This window comes from Parasteatoda tepidariorum, chromosome 4 (assembly GCF_982258835.1).
Source record: "Parasteatoda tepidariorum strain Cologne lab strain chromosome 4, Ptep-v5.0, whole genome shotgun sequence".
NCBI classification, from domain to species: domain Eukaryota; kingdom Metazoa; phylum Arthropoda; class Arachnida; order Araneae; family Theridiidae; genus Parasteatoda; species Parasteatoda tepidariorum.
Window position 1 is genome coordinate 97,985,157 of NC_141758.1, and position 21,894 is coordinate 98,007,050.

Here is a 21,894-nt window from a genome sequence, read left to right on the forward strand (position 1 = left end):
TCTATCGAACCTATCGTAGTTTCTGTCTCTGAGAAAGCAAAAATTAAGCTTTTACTGTAGTTTGTAAGAATTGCGGAAATGTGTGTCGTTTTTAAAGTTTCCAAATTAAAAAAAAAAACTATAAAACAGGAATGAGTTGGGTAAAAACCAAAAAAGCTGAAAATAGAAAAGTTATGAACCCATTCTTGAAAAATTGGTCAAAATACCTGAAATTTGTGCAAGAAAAAAGCGAATATATATAGGAGAAATATTATCACCGTTTTAGTAAAAAATATCAATGACAGAATTTTTTTTTCCTTCTTTAAATTGTGAAAATATGAATTCCAATGTGAGGTTTTTAAATTACGTGAATATGAATAGGAGATGTGTAATTTCAAATCCCATGAGAACAGAATTTTTAATGTGTGATTTTTAAATTTCGTGGATAAGCATTGCAATATGCATTTTTATATAGCGTGAATTCGAATAGCAAAGTGTGGAAGATGCGCATTTTAAAAAAAAAAAAAAATGCGTATTTGAATCTTAAAGTGAGATGATAACGCGATGAGGTAATTTTAAATCTAGTGAATACGAATCGCGATGTGTAATTTTAAATTGAGTGAATACGAATAGCGACGTGTTGGGTGAAAATTTTAAATCGCGTTTACATCAAAGAAAAGGAGTCTTTTCTTTTCGGGAGAGATAGAACTCGAAAAAGGCAGAACTATCTTTGAATAAGCGAAAATGTTCTTTTTATTAAATTGAAGAAGGAAAAAAAAGCGAACTTCTGCCTGAAAGCGGGAGAAAAAAAATTCCTCCGTGATAAAATCATACTTAAAGATTGAAATTCAGAAAAGCCATTTTTTTTATTAAAAGTGAAAGTAATATTAACTTTTTTTTCCTTGCCTCTAGTAAAGCAAAAAAAAATTTTCAATAGATTTTGTACAAATTATGGAATTGTTTTGCATTTTTTTTTTTTTTTTTTAAATTACAACTTTTTGATTTTAAACATAGTTGAGGACAGGAATTTTTTTTTTTTTTAAAAAAAAAAAAGTGGTGAGTACCTTGTTAATCTATGCTTAAAAGAATAAAGAGAATCTTGACTTAAGCAAGCGTCAGTTTTGAAGTAATTCCTATTTCCCGTAACTATGATGATCATTAGTATTTTTCGTTTTTTATTGTATTTAACACGACATTTTCAGGCGTTTGTTTCTTCAACTTCCCTCACTTTTCGATCTAAAACTTGATCGTGTATTTTATTGAACGCTCGTTTTGCTATGGCAACCATTACTAAAAAAAACAGTTGGTTTTTTTTTATTATAATGAAACAAAATTTCGCTAATCTTCTTAGAAATTATTTTGGAGCTGAAACTTCTTTAAAGCGTATTAAGTAACCTAATCATTTCCGTGATCACATATACGATATTCATGTACGTGATCGCGCAATTTTACCTTTACGGCATTACAATATCATGTATGAAACAAGCCTATCTGACTCTTAACGCAGGGGTGATTGTGAGCCCAAGTCAAAATTCCGGAAAATTTCTTGAGTTAAAAAAACAAACAAAAAAACAGTTTAAATTGAAAAAAATTTAAACAAGGTTTTTTGTTAAAACGTTGAATAGAACAATGTGAAAAGCACGCTTTCGCATAATACATGGCGAAAATCAACAAGGAAAAGAAAAAATTCTCAGTTTTAAAAAGGGAAAAATTAAGCACTTAAAAAAAAACAATAATTAAAGCATCTTAAAGGGCTTTAAAAAAAACTAAGTACTTTTAAGCACCTTTTAAAAACGTTACGCACCATGTAAAAGCCACACCACGAAGGAACTGCAGCGAAGTGACGATTCATATGAATTTTCGAATCACTCACACGCGTAAAATAACTTAGAAACTTATTTACTGAACTCATAACATTAAAATATAAACTAAAAAAAAAATTTCCACAAATCACAGACAGTCAGCATTAACTTGGAGAGTAGAAAGCACTTCTTTCGCCGATGCAGAAGGGATTAAAAATAATAATAGAATGAAAATATGTCCCCTGATGTTTTGTGTCACTAAACATTCCAGAGTGTTTTACTTCACAAGTATGAATGCTCTGCCGTTACGTAATAGACTCAATAATTCCATGCTTAACACAAATCACAATCTTGATTTACCTTAACTTCAATACCTCCAGTTTATAAGATGATTCAATTTATTTCAATACAATAATGCAAGTTAATAGCATTACTGAATATATTTAATAATGCAAATTAATAAAACTGGTTACATTTACGTTATTAAACTGCCATAACTTCTTTTTGCATCTAAATTTTATTTTTACATTGCGCTATATTTAAAAAAAAAAATTTAAATCTCCAGAATAATCAACATTTTATCTTAATAAACTACAGGGGTGATTGTGAGCCTAACTCAATAATCCTGAAAATTTCTAGAGTAAAATCATTAATGAGGCATTTCAAAAAATTAACGTCTTTATAAATTTAAATCATTGATATTTTCAAAACATGAAATTCTAAATAAATTATATGCAACATAATTTAAATGAATAATTATGGATAGGTTTACTTTTATATCTAACCACTTATCATTTTACCAGAAAAAATATTTACAAATGAAAGATGCCAAGTATAAATTCTAGTTCTAACATTTTTAAGTAAAACATCGAAGAATTTTTATACATAAATGTGATAGGTGATTTCCAGAAACTTCTTGATCATAGTTAGCAAAAATTCCGGAATACTTCTGGAGCACCATCATCTCTGAAACTATAAAAATTGACATAACTGCTTCTAATCTTTGTAACTTTCCAAAAACGAAATTCAACAAAAGAAAGTTTGTCAAGACGAACTTTAACTGCTGTTATTTTTTTTTATTCATAGCATTTTATTCTTAGTTTAAATTTTAAAAAAATAAAGAGAAAAAATTAAAGTAAAAAGCAATGTTGTTAATTACTACTTATGTCACTGAAAATAACTCTAGCATATCTTCATTGAAAATGAAATTTTCAGATTGTAAGATGCACATTGAAAATTGTGAAACAAAAGATAATTATTTCACTCTAACAACAAAAGTTTATACTTAAGTTATAAAAAAAATGTTTGCAATGACATAACTTGGAAGTTAATTTTATGAAACTGAAATTACATATTTATTAAACATAATAACGTCCTTTTCTGTATTGATTCAGTTCGAGATTACTACATAAATTACGCTAAAAATGTTAATTATGAATAACACAAAAATCTTACCCTAGTTTTTAAAATTTTAAAGTGTGTACCACAAAAAAGTTTATTTGCCACATTTCTTTTTCCATGGCCAGGATAGCCTGAATGATGGGACATCGGGCTCCCCTTTGTGAGCAGGAGTTCAAATTCCCATGTATTAAATTGTAACTGGTCCACATTTAAATCAATCGGGGTCACAAAGTCCGTCAAGTTCCCATAACAAATCAATATTTCCGTGGAGGAATGAATGGGTCCGCCTTATAAAACGGGCTGTGACGTGTGTGGCTGAAGTCTTATTCTTGGTTATAAGTAGAGTCACTGAAAAAATGCACCCTCTGTCTTAAAATTTCTCTCTATTACAAGTAGCCTTAGTAGCCTGGTAAGTGACATTTGTAACACAACATTTAGTTTTCCATCAATTTAAGAAAAATTTAATTCTTTTAAATTATTCTAATTTAACTCTCATTTCTTAAAATTTTATTTCTTAATTTTTATAAAAATTGCAATTTAGACTAATTTAATTCATTTAAACCAGTGACATTGTTCGACATTTACAATAAAATTGTACTGCTGATGAACAAAAGTGTGTCAACTTTCAAAATCTGTAAATTAGGACCCTAAATCTATCAAGATGTCTCTCTTAGAAACAGATTATGTAGAATCCTCTTTAAAAAAAACAAAGTGACTAAAGATTTTAAAAATTGTTTATTACCAAAAACAAAAAATATTCTTGAAAATAACTTATTTAAACTTGCGCTCCAAACATAAGATTTACTTTAGTTTTGAGGGAATGAAAATTATTTCGACCTTGATCACAATGACAAGAGAATTAATTATTTTTAGAACAGTTCTCTAGAAGCACTTTCGGTGGACTATGGATGGCCCAGATTCGTCATACTCCTGCTTTGAGATCCACATCTGTTGAAAGGTGGAGAGTGAGGCTAAGATGGAACCTCCAATCCATACAGAGTATTTCCTCTCGGGTGGAGCAATGATCTTTATCTTCATGGTGCTTGGGGCGAGGGCAGTAATTTCCTTTTGCATACGATCAGCAATACCTGGGTACATGGTGGTGCCACCTGTAAGAAAAGAATTAAGTCATCATAAATTATCTATGGTCAGAATTTGAAACAGTTTTCATGACTGAGTGTAAGATCATCCTGAAAGCACTCAAATTTCTGAGTTTTAAAATAATAGCTACGATTATAAATATATTGAGGTTTTCTATAGGACAGCCTACTAATTAATGGCTATTGTATCTATGGCCATCTACTGGAGTATTATATGAACTTATTCTGCTCAGTAAAAATTAACAAATTTGTTATTTAAACATTAGAGTTTTTAAAAACTGAATAAAAAAATTTAAATTTAAATATATACATTTATTAATTTATATTTACATGGTGGTGCCACCTGAAAAATGCAATGAATGATAATAAAAGTAAATTAGAATTAAGAAATCAGGAGCATTCAAGTCTTAACAAAAAATATCTATAAAAAATTTAACAATACTACATTCTAGAATACGAAATTCAGTAGCTTTAAAATTATCAAATTTAACAACATACAGGGATGAGAGTAGTCAGAAAGTACAAAAGAGGAAATCCAAAATGAATGTATGTATAGTATTGCAATATTTGAATTGAAATTGAGAGAATATGAATCCCGATATGTGGCTCCTAAATCATGCGAATGTTTGATATTACAACCACATAAACGAATCACGACATTGGATTTTAAACTCACATGAATACGAATCGCTACAGAGGGTTTCAAAAACGCGGAAATACAAATAGAGATATTGGATTTTTAAATCTCGTAAGTAAGAATCGCAATATACGATATTTAAATTTCGTTAATAAGCATCCCAGAGCACAACTTTTAAACCAGGTAAAAACGAAAATCGATGTTTGATAATAAAATTGCTATTTTAAAAACGCGTAAATACAAATCACGATGGTGGTTTCTTAAATCTCGTAAATAAGAATCAAAATTTAAGATATTTAAAAAAGCGTGAATAAGAATCGCCAAGCGCAATTAATAAATCGGGTAAATACGAAAAACTATGTTTGATACTAAAATCACGTGAATAAGAATTGAGATATCAGCAGATTCCGGACTTGGGATCTCTAAAAGGCTTGCTTGTATTGTTTCTGTTTAGCCATAAATAAAAATTTACAAGATTAATTGAATGCGCAAATAAATATTTTCACTGCAAAAACCGCTATTTTTTATTATTTAGTTTGCTTTCGCGCCAGGTAACAGGAGGCAATGACGTCTGACTTACGAAAATACCAGCTATCCTGCGGGAGGGCAAAAATACAGAAAATCTTACTTTCTGCACATATAAGCAAAGAAAATAACTAAAATAAGTAAAAATGTAAAACGGTTGGAAGCTACGTAGTTTGAAATTTTTTGTATCTTTGAAAATCGGAAATAATTATTCAGAAAAAGCGGATTTATAAAATTTTTTTTAGAGAACGAATTTGATAAAAATGCTGAAATTCAAGAGACAAAATCGGAAATCTGCTTAAAAGCAGAAAAATCTCATCCCTGAATATAAATGTCAGAAAAAAGCTATTTTAAAATTTTATTATGCCACTTTAGTATATTAAACCCATATTTACATGAACAAATGAAATTATAATGGGAAAAAGAACAGTACAGTACAGGGATTTTAAAGGAGACTGCACAAAAAAGCAGTTAACTGTGAATTTTTATTTTATCCAGAGTTTTAAATCAAATTTTGGAGTCAACTCATGTGACATCAAGATCATGTGTGGGTTAACCAGCGAGAATCATTAATAATTTTTTTTATTGATTTTATTTCTTTAAATGTGTAAAGATCTTTATTAATGTAATAAAATTTTAACTTTCCAAAATTGAGCTCAAAGTCCGACTAAAACCTCATTCATTGTTACTTCACGAATGAAAAATTAAAAATTTTAATGTAAAAAAGAGAAAATTATATTTAAGAGTAAGCTATAAAACTACTTTTGTTAAAATAAATCTGAGAAAAGCTAAATGATCTACTAAATATCTTAAAAAACTGGAACTTTCCTAAATTTTATATATGCGTATTTTACAACCATAAAATTCTAATTTTCTAAATTTGCACCAATGTTTTAAATGAATAGTTAAAAATGCTTAAAGGAAATGAAAAACACTTCATTATTCTGGAATGAATGCCAATATATACTCCTTTCTGAATAATTTAAAAAAAAAAAAGGTATTAATAAATTAGAGAATATTTAAGAGAATAATTAAGAGAATAAATAGTAAGATAACTATCACAAGGGACAAATTATTTTAATAAAATGTCTTTTTAAACTTTGATATTTAATTTTAATTCAAAACAGCTCCATTCGAGTTCTAAATAACATCCTGTGAAACTAATAGAATTTTCATTTTACTGTGCATGAGAAAAAACTGCAAACTTTAAAAGCATATAAAATGACTGCTAATAATGACTATAAAAGGAGGAAATTGGACAGATTTGGTTAACTTCTGCATTTTTCGTTAGAGGCAAATTAAATTAATACTGTTAAAAAAAAAATTAGATAATTCATGAGATTAAAAGATAATTGGATATAATTTAGAGTCAGTGTCATTACTACCATCCATGAAAATTGCAAAAACATTTATTTAGGCTTCTCTCAAGTTCTTTTTCTGATGCAATTTCATGCACTACTGCTGATTTTTACCCCTGCACCCCATAGAGATTTTCGGATACAAAAAAATTTTCAGCGATAACTGACAGCATGATCCGCACAACTGATTGACTAATTATGTTTGATAATAAATGCTGTAAATGAACATTAATAACAGCTTAATCATAATAATTTTTCACAAAAAATATAAGTATTATTCTCAGAGACAAAATTTCTTCCATGTTTTGTTGTACAAACATGAGAAACAAATCTGTACATTATGCATTGCGGAATTCTGATGGGTGCAGTATACAAAGCAGTTACTTTGTGTCAATTTTAGAATAAAATTAAAACTATAATATAACAATCTTAAACTTTTGTCATTAATAAGTTTTCTTACAGACTTTGTTAGAAGTACGAACGATCCAGAGCACAGCTTGAAACAATATTTCTCAGCAACCATTAGATCAGAAAGTCTAACAAAAAATGTCATGGAAAAATATGCATAACATATTTCCTAACATTTAAAAACTAAATTATCTTAATGAACCTTATTTAAAAAAAAAATATTATGATCTTAAATAGAGTGCAGAATAAATTAGACTTAGAGATTCCATCTACATCTCTACAACTCAGTAACATAGAATTCTAAGACAGTTACATGGTTGCTAATAGTTAAATTTTATTAAAATTAGTTGCTTCTCACACATTTTAATGTGTTAAGCAAAGAAAAGGCCTTGGCAATAAATTAAAGCTATTAAAAGCAGATACATGGATTTCTTAACACATAAAATTTCGTAACTATACTTGGCGAAAATTATTCTAATGTATACATGTCACACTGGTATCTTTGATTTCCGGATAGTCCAAAGTGCCCTCTGGGGGCTTGACCCTGCAACCACACCTTCTAGGCAATTTTCAAAAATTATAAAATCATATCAGTACATTAAAAAATAAGATTTTTATTGATTGAATTCCATAGTTGCAAAAATAAGATTATCATAATTGCTTCTTCATAAAAGCAGTCTTGGAAGTTAAATTCTCCTGCTGAGTAATTCTTTCTCCCTAATCTTCAACCAGCATATATGTTCAGACTTAGCATATACGTTCCAACTCTTGCACCAGTTCTTTCATTTTAATGCACTTGGCAAATCATGCAATTTAAAGATAAGGTGAATTTGGTGTATCAAGCACTACATTGCCAGTTTATGTCGAGGATTGATAGACTTAGTAACAATATGAAAGAAAATATGAAGATATTTATTGAAAAAAATCTAGAATTTATAAGCTTAAACTACGCTACTAAGTGTTCCTTTTTTACATGCAAAAAGATAAAAACTCGCATCTTAAAAGTTGAAATTGTAAATATCATCCCAAGTTTATTAGCAACTAAATGGAATTTATTCTAAGAGATAATTTATAATATTTCACATTGTGGTGGTAATCACTTTTAATTATAAAAATCTGAACCAGGCTCTCTGGTCTAGAAACTGCCACACACATAACAGTGGATTTTGTACTACCAGAAGCCATACTTAACGATGGGAAGGCAAGAACTACCCGTAGTACCAGGATTAGATAGCTAAATTTTAAAAAAGTTTCACTTGCAATTGATTATGGATTGTGGTCATTAAAGTGAACAGTTAGCTTCATTTTTAATTTTTAAACCATCTAAATTTATACACTTATCTTAAATAAGTTTTTAACAAGTATACACCTTATTTTCTAAAGAAAAACAAAATAGTGACTAATGTAAAAACCAATCAACTCACCAGACAAAACAGTGTTTGCATATAGATCTTTACGGATATCCACATCACACTTCATGATAGAGTTGTATGTAGTCTCATGAATGCCACAAGATTCCATTCCCAAGAAGGATGGTTGGAACAGAGCCTCTGGACACCTGAACCTCTCATTGCCAATAGTGATGACTTGACCATCGGGCAGTTCATAGGATTTCTCCAATGAGGAGGAAGAGGCTGCTGTAGCCATTTCTTGTTCGAAGTCTAAAGCAACATAGCACAGCTTTTCTTTGATATCACGGACAATTTCTCTTTCAGCTGCAAGATGAAGATTTTAAGTCATTAATACAGAAACTAAAATACTGAATTCAGAATTCTACAACGTAAATTTTAAAGCAAGAAAAAGATAACTTAATATTGCAAAGGAAAAATTAAACATTAAGTGATATTTCACCAATTAAATATATTTCTTTCAGATATCTCTAACCAAAATTAAATAATCTTAGCAATATGCAACTAAAGCAGTTAAAGAAGCTTAATAAAGAGAACTTAATTAGACCAACATTCAAAATCAAGCCTAATTTTAAGATTTTATCAGGCCAACCACTAAATTTTTCACTGTATCAACTAAGAGATTTGATTAGTTTAAGTATTTGTAAGTACAAATCTCTGGGTTGCTTTTCACGCTCAGTTAGGCACTCTCTCCCTTACTCTCACTACGACTTCACATTGACATCACAGGGAGACCTGGAAGCCTTTCCCGGGGAAATAAATGCTGGCTCCTATTAACTTTTTTTAAATATTCTTATATTTTAAATTTTTTTTTCTCGTTTTTCTGTAGCATGCACTGCACTTTAATGTATTCTGCTAAGGGGGATAAGAATTTATAGATTTATGGCAACTTAGAATGTAAGAAGCCTCATCATTAAAATTATTTTCATGGTAGTTTTAACAGGATACTATATCATAAATCCCAATTTTTAATAGCACTGGACAGCTTAATATAATCCGGATTACGATTCAGACTTACGGTTCTAAAAGAATGTCAGAATAAAAGCACTGAATTTTTTTCTATTTGAATTAAATATTACTTTTATTTTAACAATAAAAATGTTAAAGCTTGCATATTTAGAACCAAAACTGCCAAATATAGACCTGAATGAAGAAATCAAAACTTCAAAACATATCAGTTAAGTAACTAAACATTTATTTCAATTTTTTTTTTTTTTTTGAATATGTAGTAGACCAAGAAAAAAAACTTGCTAGGTTTATTTGCAATAGCAGATATCTGCAGTTCAACTCAAGGTGTATTCTATCATTTCTTTTATATTTAAAGAAAATAAGTAAATCTTGTTTAAAATATCTACAAATCAAATAAAGTTAATGAAAAGACATTACATCATTGTTTAGTGTTACAGTTCAGTTAAAGACAAAGCAAATGAAAGTTCTCATGACCAAATATTTAATCAAAGTATATTTTTTTACATAAGTTCTTCCCAGCAAAATAGTCTTTTACTCATTTAAATTTTTAGTAAATTAATTTTAAATCAGTTGTGAATGCTAAAAACTTTCTCAGACACATTGAAGCTTAAGTTAAATTAACTAAGTTAATTTTTTATTTGAAATTTCATTTACCTTTTTTTTTCTTCAAAACCAATTTAAATAATTTAGAAGATAACAGATATTTGAACATCTTTTCTGAGAAATAATCACAGTTCAATTTATAAAATAAAAAAAAAATAAAAAATAGAAATTTTGCAATTTCCTTAATTTAGCACAATTGCTTTCAAATATTAAGAGAAGTTTACTACCAGGGATAGTAGTAAACAGAAAATAGCAGTTCATTTTTTAACAAAATATATTTACATCAATTCTTATATCAATCATTTTCCATAAGCAACAAAAAGGCTCCAAATTAAATAATTTATCAAACATTTACAAAAATGCATTAATTTAATTAAATAAACTTTTAGCTCCAAAATAAATCATAATTAAAAAAGTAATTGAAAATTTATTTTGTCTAGTAAGTGTTTATCTTACAATTTTTATACAGCAAGCAATAGAAATTATACAAAAGGTTTACCCGTAGTTGTGAAAGAGTAGCCACGCTCAGTAAGAATCTTCATAAGGTAGTCAGTAAGATCTCTGCCAGCTAGATCTAAACGTAGAATAGCGTGGGGCAATGCATAACCCTCATAGATAGGAACAGTATGAGAAACACCATCTCCAGAATCAAGAACAATACCAGTTGTCCTACCAGATGCATACAGAGACAACACAGCCTGCAACATCCATCAAATCAATAATTAAAACAGTGGCTTGTTATCCTTATTGCTTTCTTTCAATTTGCTTTGCTTTATTTTATGCAAGTGTTAATAAATAAATGAATTTAGTAAAATATAAGAAATCTCTTAAGGGACCACTAACCAGATATACTCTTGTTTTATTAAGTGAAATGTTATTCACATGCTTATCGGGAAAATTATACACTATTCAAATACATATGTGGAATAATACTGAGTCAAAAATTATGCAAATATTGCTTTTCTATGTATTTTGACAGTCTGTGCTGGGCAATTAAGCTTTAAAAATTCAAACAAGTCAAAAATAGATATTATCTAACAGTTTAATTATTCATTCAGCTTCACGTAAGAGACAGAAATACTAGGTTAAAATATAAATTCTTCTAAATAAATAAAAAGATAGGCTCACTGTTTCTCATTTATGGTTTTATCTTTACTAAGGGTTAGGAGAAACACACAGAACATGTTTTATTAAACTTAGTCAGGGGGTGATAATGAGATGAAGTGAAAACCCCACTCTGGAAATTTTATTTGCAAAAAATAGATATCAATTTGCATACCACATGTTTTGTATTTAACATAATATTTTTAAATAAGATTTATAATTACATTGCCTACCAATTATGAATACTGTAACTTAATTTAAGAAAAACTTTAGTTCCTGCAAGTATTCAATGTTCGATTTTTAAAATCACATGAATAGGATAAAATCACAATATTGAATTATTCAATAGGATTAATGGTTTCTCTAATAGCATGAACTAGTCTAATCGCATGAAATTCTCGTGAAAAATTAATCGCGGTATTGGGAGTTTTAAAATACAGAATATGAATCACGATATTGGATTATTCAATAGGATTATTTGATTCTCTAATATTGCGATGTTGGACTTTCGGAAGCTACGGATCTTTAGAACGAAGGACTTCTAAATTTCCTTTTTTTACTAAAAGCAGGTCTTAATTTAAAATACAAGTCTTCCATTTAGTACAAAAAAGTGGATATTTTATGATTATGCATTCAATAAGTTAATTAACAATTTAATGAGAAAATTAAACTAAAAAATTTACAAATTAATTTTATTTTTATTAAAAAATCAGGTTATCAAAATAAAGTACGAAACACTTTTTCCATGTACTAATTCATTATGCTGATTATATCATTTATAAAAAGTTTAGTAAACAGCAATGGTTGCTTTTCCCAGGGTCTTTTTTTTTCTTTTTTTTTTTTTTAAGAAGAAAAGTGAAAAATCACATGTTCACTACTCTTCAAACCATCGTACCTGTCAACGTTATTCATAGTATTAGCAATTTTTTTTTAAGTCTCAGCTTTCATTTGCCTTAACAGGTGACTATATGGAAACATCCTAAACATCTTAAAAATAAAATGATATAAAAGAAAATATATTACCTGAATGGCAACATACATAGCAGGAGTGTTAAAAGTCTCAAACATGATTTGTGTCATCTTTTCTCTATTGGCTTTAGGATTTAAGGGAGCTTCAGTTAATAGGACTGGATGTTCTTCTGGGGCTACTCTCAGTTCATTGTAGAAGGTATGATGCCAGATCTTTTCCATATCATCCCAGTTGGTCACTATACCGTGTTCAATGGGATATTTCAAGGTCAAGATACCTCTTTTACTCTGAGCTTCATCACCAACATAACTGTCTTTCTGACCCATACCAACCATCACACCCTAAAAACAAAGAAACATCTTTAAGATTGGAACAAATTATTTAAGAAAGCAGAAAAATATTTTTAAACATTTAATATAAATGCTATCATAATGGCAAGTAGTGTTCTAAAAGATAACAAAGAGATTATTAAAAATCAAGAAGCTTAATTATCAATAAAAGAAATTTTAGCAGACTAAATATCTTTATTCATATTAGCAAATGCTAGGAAAAGGAACCATATGCCAGATATTTGGTAGTCTCCTTATAATATCTGTTAGTAAAACGGAAGTGGAAAACAATTTGGTAAAAATATAGAATATTTAAAAATTTCAGTTTTTCTCAAAGAATAATTATGAAAGAATTAATTCAAAAAGGAATAAGTTTATATTAAGGTATCCGTACACGTTGAAATGACACATTTTTTTTATATTATATTACGAATCTCCGTTTATTCTAGTTTTCAAAACAGTTTAAATTTTAACTGTGCGTCAATTAGAACAAAAGTTATGATTAAAAGAATATAAGTCGATGACTAAAAAATGAAACCGGAAATAGCATTCCGAAACCGGAAGTGGGACAAAAACAGTTATATTTATCTTTATTTTGGGATAATTATCTTTCTTTGACTTAAATAATTATTATTTTAATGTTGCTAGAAATGAACCTCTCAATTTATCATTTATATTAGTAGCTTTAATGGCATTATTTGGAAATTTGTTCCTAAGGAGGTGTTTGTTGAATTGCAAACATTACAATTTGGTGTGTATTTGGCTGTTATTCAGTTTAATAAAAGTTTTCTGGGACTGAAAAGCATACTAGACATAGTTGGAGTCAGCCGTGGCAATAAAACTTTAAAAGGTTTTAGAGAACTTGATTTTGAGCATGAGTATGAGTCTCAACGCCATTCATTAACTAATGTAAAAATTGTCAGAAAAAAAATAGGGTTGCAAAAAAACAAAAAATTTGTAAAATTGAGAAAAAGGAAGGTATCACATACAAATCGGGAGAATTTTAGAAGTATTGAAGCATTTTTAAAATAGAAATGATATAATTTATACTTTAAATGCCTTTTTCTCAGAATGTAATTTCACGCAAAAATAGTAACTTTCAAAATTCATTATTAAAAAAGTTGTTGATATATTTCAATAAAAATTTGTATGTGTATTATGTATAATGTTTTCTAGTGCTTGTGCTACAATTGATTAAAAATACTTAATAGTTTTTTATTATTGTCCTAAAATGTGAAATACGACGTAAGAAATTTGACAAAAATCTCATAAAAAGTTTTCAATTCTCTATAAAAAATTTAATTTTCCAAATATTTTTATGTTTGTAGTCAAATCACTAGACAAAATTCAGCTCTTTATTTTGATAATAACACTTTTTTGATACAATAATTTTGGTGAAGTATATCCTTTCACAAGTTTTATGAAAAAAACTTATTTTTTTCTTGTTATTCAGCTTTTAAAAACAAAATATAATATAAATGTCTAATTTCTCTTATTTAATATTAGTTTTTACATATAATAAATATAAAAACATAATTAAAGTGTTCTGAAACTTAATATTTTTAAAAAAATCCTCCGAACGTGTTCGGATACCTTAAGCTACTTTTTATTTAAAATTTAATTTAAAAATATATGGGTGATTTCAAACCCAGTGTTTTTAATTTCAAGTTTTCATATTTACTTTCAGCTCATAAGAAGAAAGGATAAATACAAAATTGTAGTTAGTTTTTTGTTAATTCATGCGTTAATAGCTTTATGAACAAAACTATTTAAAGTTAACAGCTAAATTCAGAATATTTTTATTTAGTGTTTATTGGAGCAAACTAATAAAAAAAATTTTTACAAATATATATTCAGCTATGTTATAAATTTAAGCCTCTCTTGTTTTTACAGACAAATTATACCAGCCATGTTTTTCATTTTTCAAACTTTAAATTTACAGAAGTTGTGATCGCAAACCAAGGCAATTCTTTAAATTGTGTCAAACTCTTTTATAAACTGTTTACTTAAAAACTAAGGCAAACAAGTTGTTAAGCAGTAGCTTCCTTCTTAGCCACTCAAATCAGGAAGAATGAAAAAAATCCCTGTGGTTTCCTTGTACACATTATGCACAATATATTAAGAGAAAACAATTACTATGCCTCTGTTTGAACTACATTGGGCTGAATGTACTTTTTTTTTAATTTGGTAAAAAAATTTGCTAAAAGAGAATGCTTTTTTTTTAATTTGCTAGAGAAAAAATAGGAACAGCTGGATATACTTAAATAATGTTACAGTAAGTGAAATAGTTTAGTATAGCCGAAATATATTGATTTAATATCCCATAGATTACACATTGAGCAGTCATTTTTTTTTTAAAGCTGAATATAAGAATTTCCTGTATTTTCCCCAGTTTGTAAAGAGAAAAATCAAAATTCTTTGCATTTTCCTAGTTATTTTAGGAGATTTTTTAACTTTCTGTTCTACCTGTGACAACCCTGTTAGTCTAATCCCACCCATGTTGAAGAACAAAAATTTCAATTTACTAATTTCAAGGCAAACTTTAGGTTAAAAGAGGGTTGACCTTTCTTTCCCCTCCACCCGAGAAAATGAGTACAAGAATATACTGGATTTGTTGAACGAAAATGGGTAAACTTAACTTAAAGTCAAAAAGCACTAATTTCTACCATAGAATTAAAAAAAATTATTTTTTCAATATTTCATTTATTATTAATTTAATCCGTTAATAAATTTATAAGCAAACACACTATCATTATCACTACTTTTAAGAATTAATAATTTTAAATACATTATATAAAATATATAATTATGCAATTAAATTTTATAAAAAAATTTATTAATACTTTTAAGAATATTTTTCTTATATACCTAATTTAAGAATTTAATTTACAGTTCATTACTGGGTCCACAGTTCAAATGGGGTTAGACTTTATTATGGAAAAAGAGGTCGGATAAGCTTGCTAATTTTATGGTATAAGTTCAAAATATGAAGAGAAATGCTTATAAATACCTGATGCCTGGGTCTTCCAACAATGGAAGGAAAAACAGCTCTAGGAGCATCATCTCCTGCAAAGCCAGCTTTGCACATACCAGATCCATTATCTACAACCAAAGCGGCAACTTCGTCATCACACATTTTGATCTACAAGAGAAATATTGCACACAAAAGGTTAGAAAGGTTAGCATTTCATAATTGCAAACTGAAAAGTTGTTACTTATACATCAACTGCAGTTACATATGTTGACTTAAGAGGAAAAAAAGATAGTTGAAATCTATTAGACACAAGATTCATTAGAGTTTACAACAGATGTTGGAATCTGGCATATTGCAAGGACATCCTCAAACGACATAGATAAGGCCCCCTCTCCTCCCAAAAAAAAACCTAGAATTTCTTACTTTATAGGCTCTTAGAACATATTTACCCAATAAAGAAATATCTCGCATTATTAAACCAGGTGAATTAGAAATTATACACAAAATTCTACAATGGTTAAGAAATTTAAATTTTAAAAATACCATTTCATTAAATTTATTGTAAGAATTTCTTCCATTTAAAATTTTGTACTAATTATTAAAAAAATATTTCAATTAGTGCAAGTTTTGATTAACAATAAAGCTAGAATTCATATGAAGGATCTACAACTGAAAACTTCATATGAATGGTCATAATTCATTCTCTTTTGAACAATTCAAAACTTTTTCTAATTTACTTATTATTATGTTGCAATTTAACAATTTATTAGTAATGCACAAAAAAAGAAATTCATAGAGTGACATTTAAACTAAATGAAAATTAACTTTGAATATTAACTAATGGCAGCATAAAAAAAATTTTTTTTTTTGGCTTCGTTTTATCAAAGAAATTTTTCAACATAAGTTTCGGGTCAAAGCCCTAAATATTACTTCAATAAAGAGATTTAAGATAGCTGTAAATAACAGCTATTATCAAGGTTACTAAATAGCATTGACAGAATACCAACCAGGTAAAGAATTTTAATTTATATTTTACTATAAATATTTTAAACAATAAAAGATAATATTTTCCGACATACTTGATATATAAATTAATTAGATGAACTGCACATATAATAACGAACTACAATACCGGCTTTTTTGAATTAAACATTAAAACAGCAAATTTAAGTGTCTAAATAAGAAAGAATATATTTGATTAATATTGAACATACAATAACATCAATTATTAAAATTTATAATATATTTTTACCAATTTATTTAAGTTCTTCGTTCAGCAATAATACAATGCAACGCCCCTGAAGAATATCAATCAGAAGAGGCTGATTTAATCTCTGCAATCAGAAACTACGGATATATGACTTTTATAAAGGGGAGAACGGTTTCAGAAATGTGCAAATCTTGAAAAGACCAAGACTACGCAGACGATAAATAAAAATAATTAATCTATTAAAAATAAGTATACTTTAAAATATATAAATATTTTAAGATAAAATAATTGTAAAAGGAAAATATAATTATTTATATTAAAGTTGTAAAATGAAATATCCCTTAAAAGGAAATCGACTATTCCAAAGCCCATGTCATTTTCCATATAAGGTAAAATTATCATATCTGAGGAATTTGATTGGTCAAGAGCACTTTTACAATCGAAATCATATCAAATCGGAGATGTTAAGTAGAAGTTAAAGTACAAAAAAATCTCTCAGGTGGTTTAAAGGCTTCAGGTCTATTTTCACTGTACAAAAAATTCTCGATTGAGAATTTGGAGGTGCTAGTGAGAATCACGTTGATAACAATATTTTGTCAAAATAGTATTAAGTGAGCTTAGCGCTTGCTTTCGTGAAAAAGTTACTTTTAGCACTTTGAATTCCATCAATCTTCTTATAACCCTATATTGATTGCATCTTAGCTACTACTGTGCCAAACTTATTCGCCATAATAAAGTTCTATTTGTCTTGTTAGAGAAGGCTATTTTCATAATTTTCTAGGTCTGATTGCATGGGATACATGAAAGTTTTACTTACAGGTAATTCTAATTAATTAAAGATTTACAACATAAGTGCATTTTTTAAAACATTATATAAAAAATTACATGAAATTTTGTAAATATTTCATGTAATGTAAAACTTAATATAATGTTTTTTTTTAAACATACAAAAAAAAAATTATTTTTGGCATAATCTAAAATATCATTAGCTTAAATCTAAAATTCCAGACCTAAATTGTATTCTAATCTATACATAATAATAAAAGCGGCTGTGTGTGTGTGTGTCTGTAATCACAATATATCGCCCCAGAAGCCTCGCCCAGGCACGAAACTCGGCACATAATTGTGTTTTGACATAATGAAGAAGTATTTTTTTTCTTTTTCAAAAATTTGGATTAGTTATTTAGTTATCAGTCATTTTGTAAGTCTATGCTTTTCGTCTGCTTTTTCGTCTTCAAAGAGCCATATTCAAAAAACTATTAAAAAATGCATATACTTTTCCCCACTCTTATAAATGTATGCTAATGCGAACCTCACAATTGAAATATTAATTTTCGACAACTTAAACCAATAATATACGAAGGAATTAATAATTTAATTATAAAATTCGCATTAGTTTACATTTATTAAAGTGGAGAAAGGTTTAACTTTTGTATTAAAAATGTGGCAACATATTCGATACGTAAATAGAACGCTTCGCTTTGATATATTTGTCGCTGTTCATAATTGTTATAATAAGTTTTTCTTCTTCTTTCCACGCTCTATTTTTTTTTTTCTTAAGCGAAGACAATAATTTTTATAGCGATATTGTAGTACTTTGTACAGCTAAAAATTCTTTTCACAACACTTTAAAAATATTTACTTTATTTTCTTTATATATACAGAGAACAGTCGGCAAAGAATTCGATTAGGTTGAAAAACATTTCGCTAAAAAGGAACGAATTCCAAAAGAAAAAATAAACAACTTAAAGAATAAAAATGCTGATGCCAGCCAATTTTTTGAAAGTTAACTTAGAAATAACAAACCAAACGATGTTAAATAACAAACCAAACGATGTTAACAAAATGACGTAGAAAGCGCAACTAGATCAAAATTATACAAGCACAACTAGATCAAATTATAATACCTGAGTGCTTGACGTAACAGATATAGAAATAGAATTTGATACTATAAAAAATTATATAGAAATAGAAATTGATACCATAAAAAATTTATTCGTTTTCGTGTTCTTTTCATGTATTTAGCATTTTAGTTTTTTTTTTCTTAAGCGTTGTAGCTATATAATTTCAAACATCCTCAAGAGCTATAACACATCTGCAGCAGAACTGGATCTGAAGACAAAATTGCTGGACAGGAACACTTTAATTGTCCACTAATCTTCAGATTTCCTGCTATGTTTTAAAAAACTTTATTTGTGAAAACCTTCAGAGTGGCGGACAGCTGGCCGCCTTAGGTGGCTAGTATGTAATAATATTGTTATAATATATAATTCCGTATAATGACTGATAAGGATAAAGTTACAGCTAATTCATTCCATACAATTTTTTGAATTGTTTCACATTTGTTAGGTAAATGGCACATTCACAGGACCTGGCTAAGTCAAATATCATCTAAGATTAAAGATGTATCTTTATGAAGTTAACTATATGCAGATTAATTCTCTTTTAGAAGAGTGGAATCTTTCATCATTTTTAAATAAACTTCAGTTGTTTATGCAAAAGTAGAAAATTGTTGTTCTGCAGTTTATCTCTTATTTTAAATAAATTATTGCTCTGAGGATAGAGTAAAATTATGGCATATCAAAATTTTCCTCGTGCCTTTACTGATACCAATGCTTATTGTGAGACTTTTCATAATAAATTAGAAATAGAGTGCTTTCAATGGAAAGGTAGACAAATTAATTGAAATACTTATGCAAATTAAAAAGATATTTTCAGATCATATGTTTTTCGCAAATTAACTGGAGCCCCTCTCAGTTTATATCCAACCTAAGACACAACAGTGGTATTGAAATTTCTGATAGTGATGCTTATAAAACTTCTGGTGACTTGTATGTTGTCATTAAAATAAATGATTCTTGCCCTGAACTTGGTTTATGTAGTTACACATGCCACATTTCTCCTTGCCTTATCCTGTGTAGCCATTTATATGTTTAGGATTGCCATGATAGTTTTTTGCTTCGTAAACATATTCATTAAGTGCATGCAATAAGTTTGAGAGCTTTTGACAATCAGAAAGATTGTCCTACGATATTGTACAGTTCATTTAATGGTAATCCTCTTGATCAGAATTTTGATATTTATGAAACTGATAATTTTAAACATAAAGACTTACTATACATAACGACTTAAAATGAGAATCAATCAAATTTTTATTCAATACCTGAAGATTATATTACCACTTCTTCATTCCATTTAATTTTAATTGGACATCAAATACAGACAAAGGTATTTCTGAATGTAAACAATATATCTTTCAGTTGACTGATTTTCTTGAAAATGAGAAAGTGCAAACTATATTGTTACCGCATATTATTCAAAATTTAAAGCAATTAATATCTTGTTGTCGTGGCATATCAAAGGTAATTGATGTACCATCTACTAATTTTCACTCCATCACCAATTCCTCCTAATGCTAAATTAAGCGTGATTCAAATAAGTTAGAAAAACAGGATTTCGTTAAGAAAAAAGTGAATATAATGAATTGGATAACTTAAAAACTACCAGCTAGAAAGCTAAGTATGATTTTTAAAAAATGTGATGAATATAATCTTTCAGAAATTAACTATATTCCTTTCACTCCAAATCTTGCTGTTGTTGTAGTTGTAATTCATTTACGTCGCACTAGAACTGCACAATGGGCTATTGGCAACGGTCTGGGAAACATCCCTAAGGATGATCCGAAGACATACCATCCCAATTTTGATCCTCTGCAGAGGGGATGGCACCCCCGCTTCGGTAACCCGACGACCTGCACGCGAAGTCGAGCACTTTACGGTAGAACAGTTTAACGAGGACCCATACCGCACACCCTCGGTCCCTGCGCAGACTGATCCAAGTGGTCACCCACCCGCACACTGACCGCAGCCAATGATGCTTGACTTCGGTGATCTGCTGGGAACCGTGTCCACTCCAAATCTAAATATTGTAAGAAATATAAATCAAGTTAATCTCACAATCAAGCATATCACTTTCGGAATTGATGTCGCTAGAAGTTTTTATCCTTTAAAAAAAAGGGAAGATAAATACTTAAAAGCAGTTGGTAAAAATTTTAAGAGAGGCTGGCTGTATGACAGTATTATTAATGTATTTATTTCAAAACTATCTTCAGGTCCTAATAATTTATCAGCACTTCGCTCCCATATGCCCTATATTATGTCTAATAGATCACGTCTGAATTATTGGAACCGTGATCAATTATCTTAGGCAAGTAAAAGTTTTATTCCTGTACTAGAGGGCAAGGCCCCCTGTTCGCTACCGCTCACCAACCCCGATGATTGCTTCGCAATAATTGTTTTTTCTTGCCAGAAAACAGTTTTTCTACTAAAATTAAAGATATTCACCTAACATCTATGTACTAAAAGGATTTCTGTTTACTTACTCTCTTGCGCCTCTACTTCCCACTTCCAAATATCTATTAGTATTATAAACATTTAGATCTCTTGGTGAACAGAAGTGATTTTTTAATTATCATTTTTTTAAAATAACATTTATATTCTTAATACATTATATTGTTCAAACAAATTTGATGAGTTCGCAACCATAATTTAAAATTTTCACTAATAATAGCAGTACTGAAAAATAACTTTAAATTAGGGATACAAAAATATTTAAAGGAAAACAATACCTTCACGACTTTTGTGTCCCGCAGTTGACTGATCGATAAGACACGGTTCCCAGCAGATCACCGAAGTCAAGCACCACTGGCTGCGGTCAGTGTGCGGGTGGGTGACCACTTGGATCAGTCTGCGTAGGGACCGAGGGTGTGCGGTATAGGTCCTCGTTAAACTGTGCTACCGTAAAGTGCTCGACTTCGCGCGCAGGTCGTCGGGCTACCGAAGCGGGGGTGCCATCCCCTCCGCAGAGGATCAAAATTGTGATGGCATGTCTTCGGATCATCCTCCGGGATGTTTCCCAGACCGTCGCCAATAGCCCATTGTGCAGCTCTAGTGCGACGTAAATTAACAACAGCAACAACAACACGACTTTTGTTAATTTTATGCTGATGACAACCTAAACAATTTGGAAATGAATGGGGGAAAACTGGATCCTACTACGTGATTTTCCGGCCAATAAAAATACGCCGACAACAATGGAAAACTGCGACACCATCATT

General features: G+C 29.1%; 1 protein-coding gene across 2 annotated transcripts; it reads right to left on the minus strand.

Moving 5' to 3' along the window:
- Positions 1-3,898: 3,898 nt before the first annotated feature.
- Positions 3,899-16,871, minus strand: LOC110281905 (actin 403). 2 transcript variants are annotated; one of them, XM_043051843.3, is made up of 6 exons: positions 16,821-16,871; positions 15,605-15,736; positions 12,319-12,606; positions 10,691-10,889; positions 8,635-8,925; positions 3,899-4,291 (listed from the first exon to the last, which is right to left on the minus strand). In XM_043051843.3, the coding sequence occupies exons 2-6, from the start codon at positions 15,728-15,730 to the stop codon at positions 4,065-4,067; spliced, it is 1,131 nt and encodes a 376-aa protein (XP_042907777.2). In that variant the 5' UTR covers positions 15,731-15,736; positions 16,821-16,871; the 3' UTR covers positions 3,899-4,064. The 2 variants fall into 2 exon arrangements, with proteins under 2 accessions (XP_042907777.2, XP_087017900.1); XM_087161774.1 differs by having other exon boundaries at positions 16,648-16,871.
- Between the last annotated feature and the right edge of the window lie 5,023 nt (positions 16,872-21,894).

Coding starts and splice junctions, on each gene's coding strand:
- LOC110281905 (XM_043051843.3), bottom strand. CDS start 15,730: ATGTGTGATGACGAAGTTGCCGCTTTGGTTGTAGATAATGGATCTGGT. Junction 12,607..15,604: donor TTGGAAGACCCAGGCATCAG/GTATTTATAAGC, acceptor CTTTGTTTTTAG/GGTGTGATGGTTGGTATGGG. Junction 8,926..10,690: donor CTACTCTTTCACAACTACGG/GTAAACCTTTTG, acceptor TTCATCTTGCAG/CTGAAAGAGAAATTGTCCGT.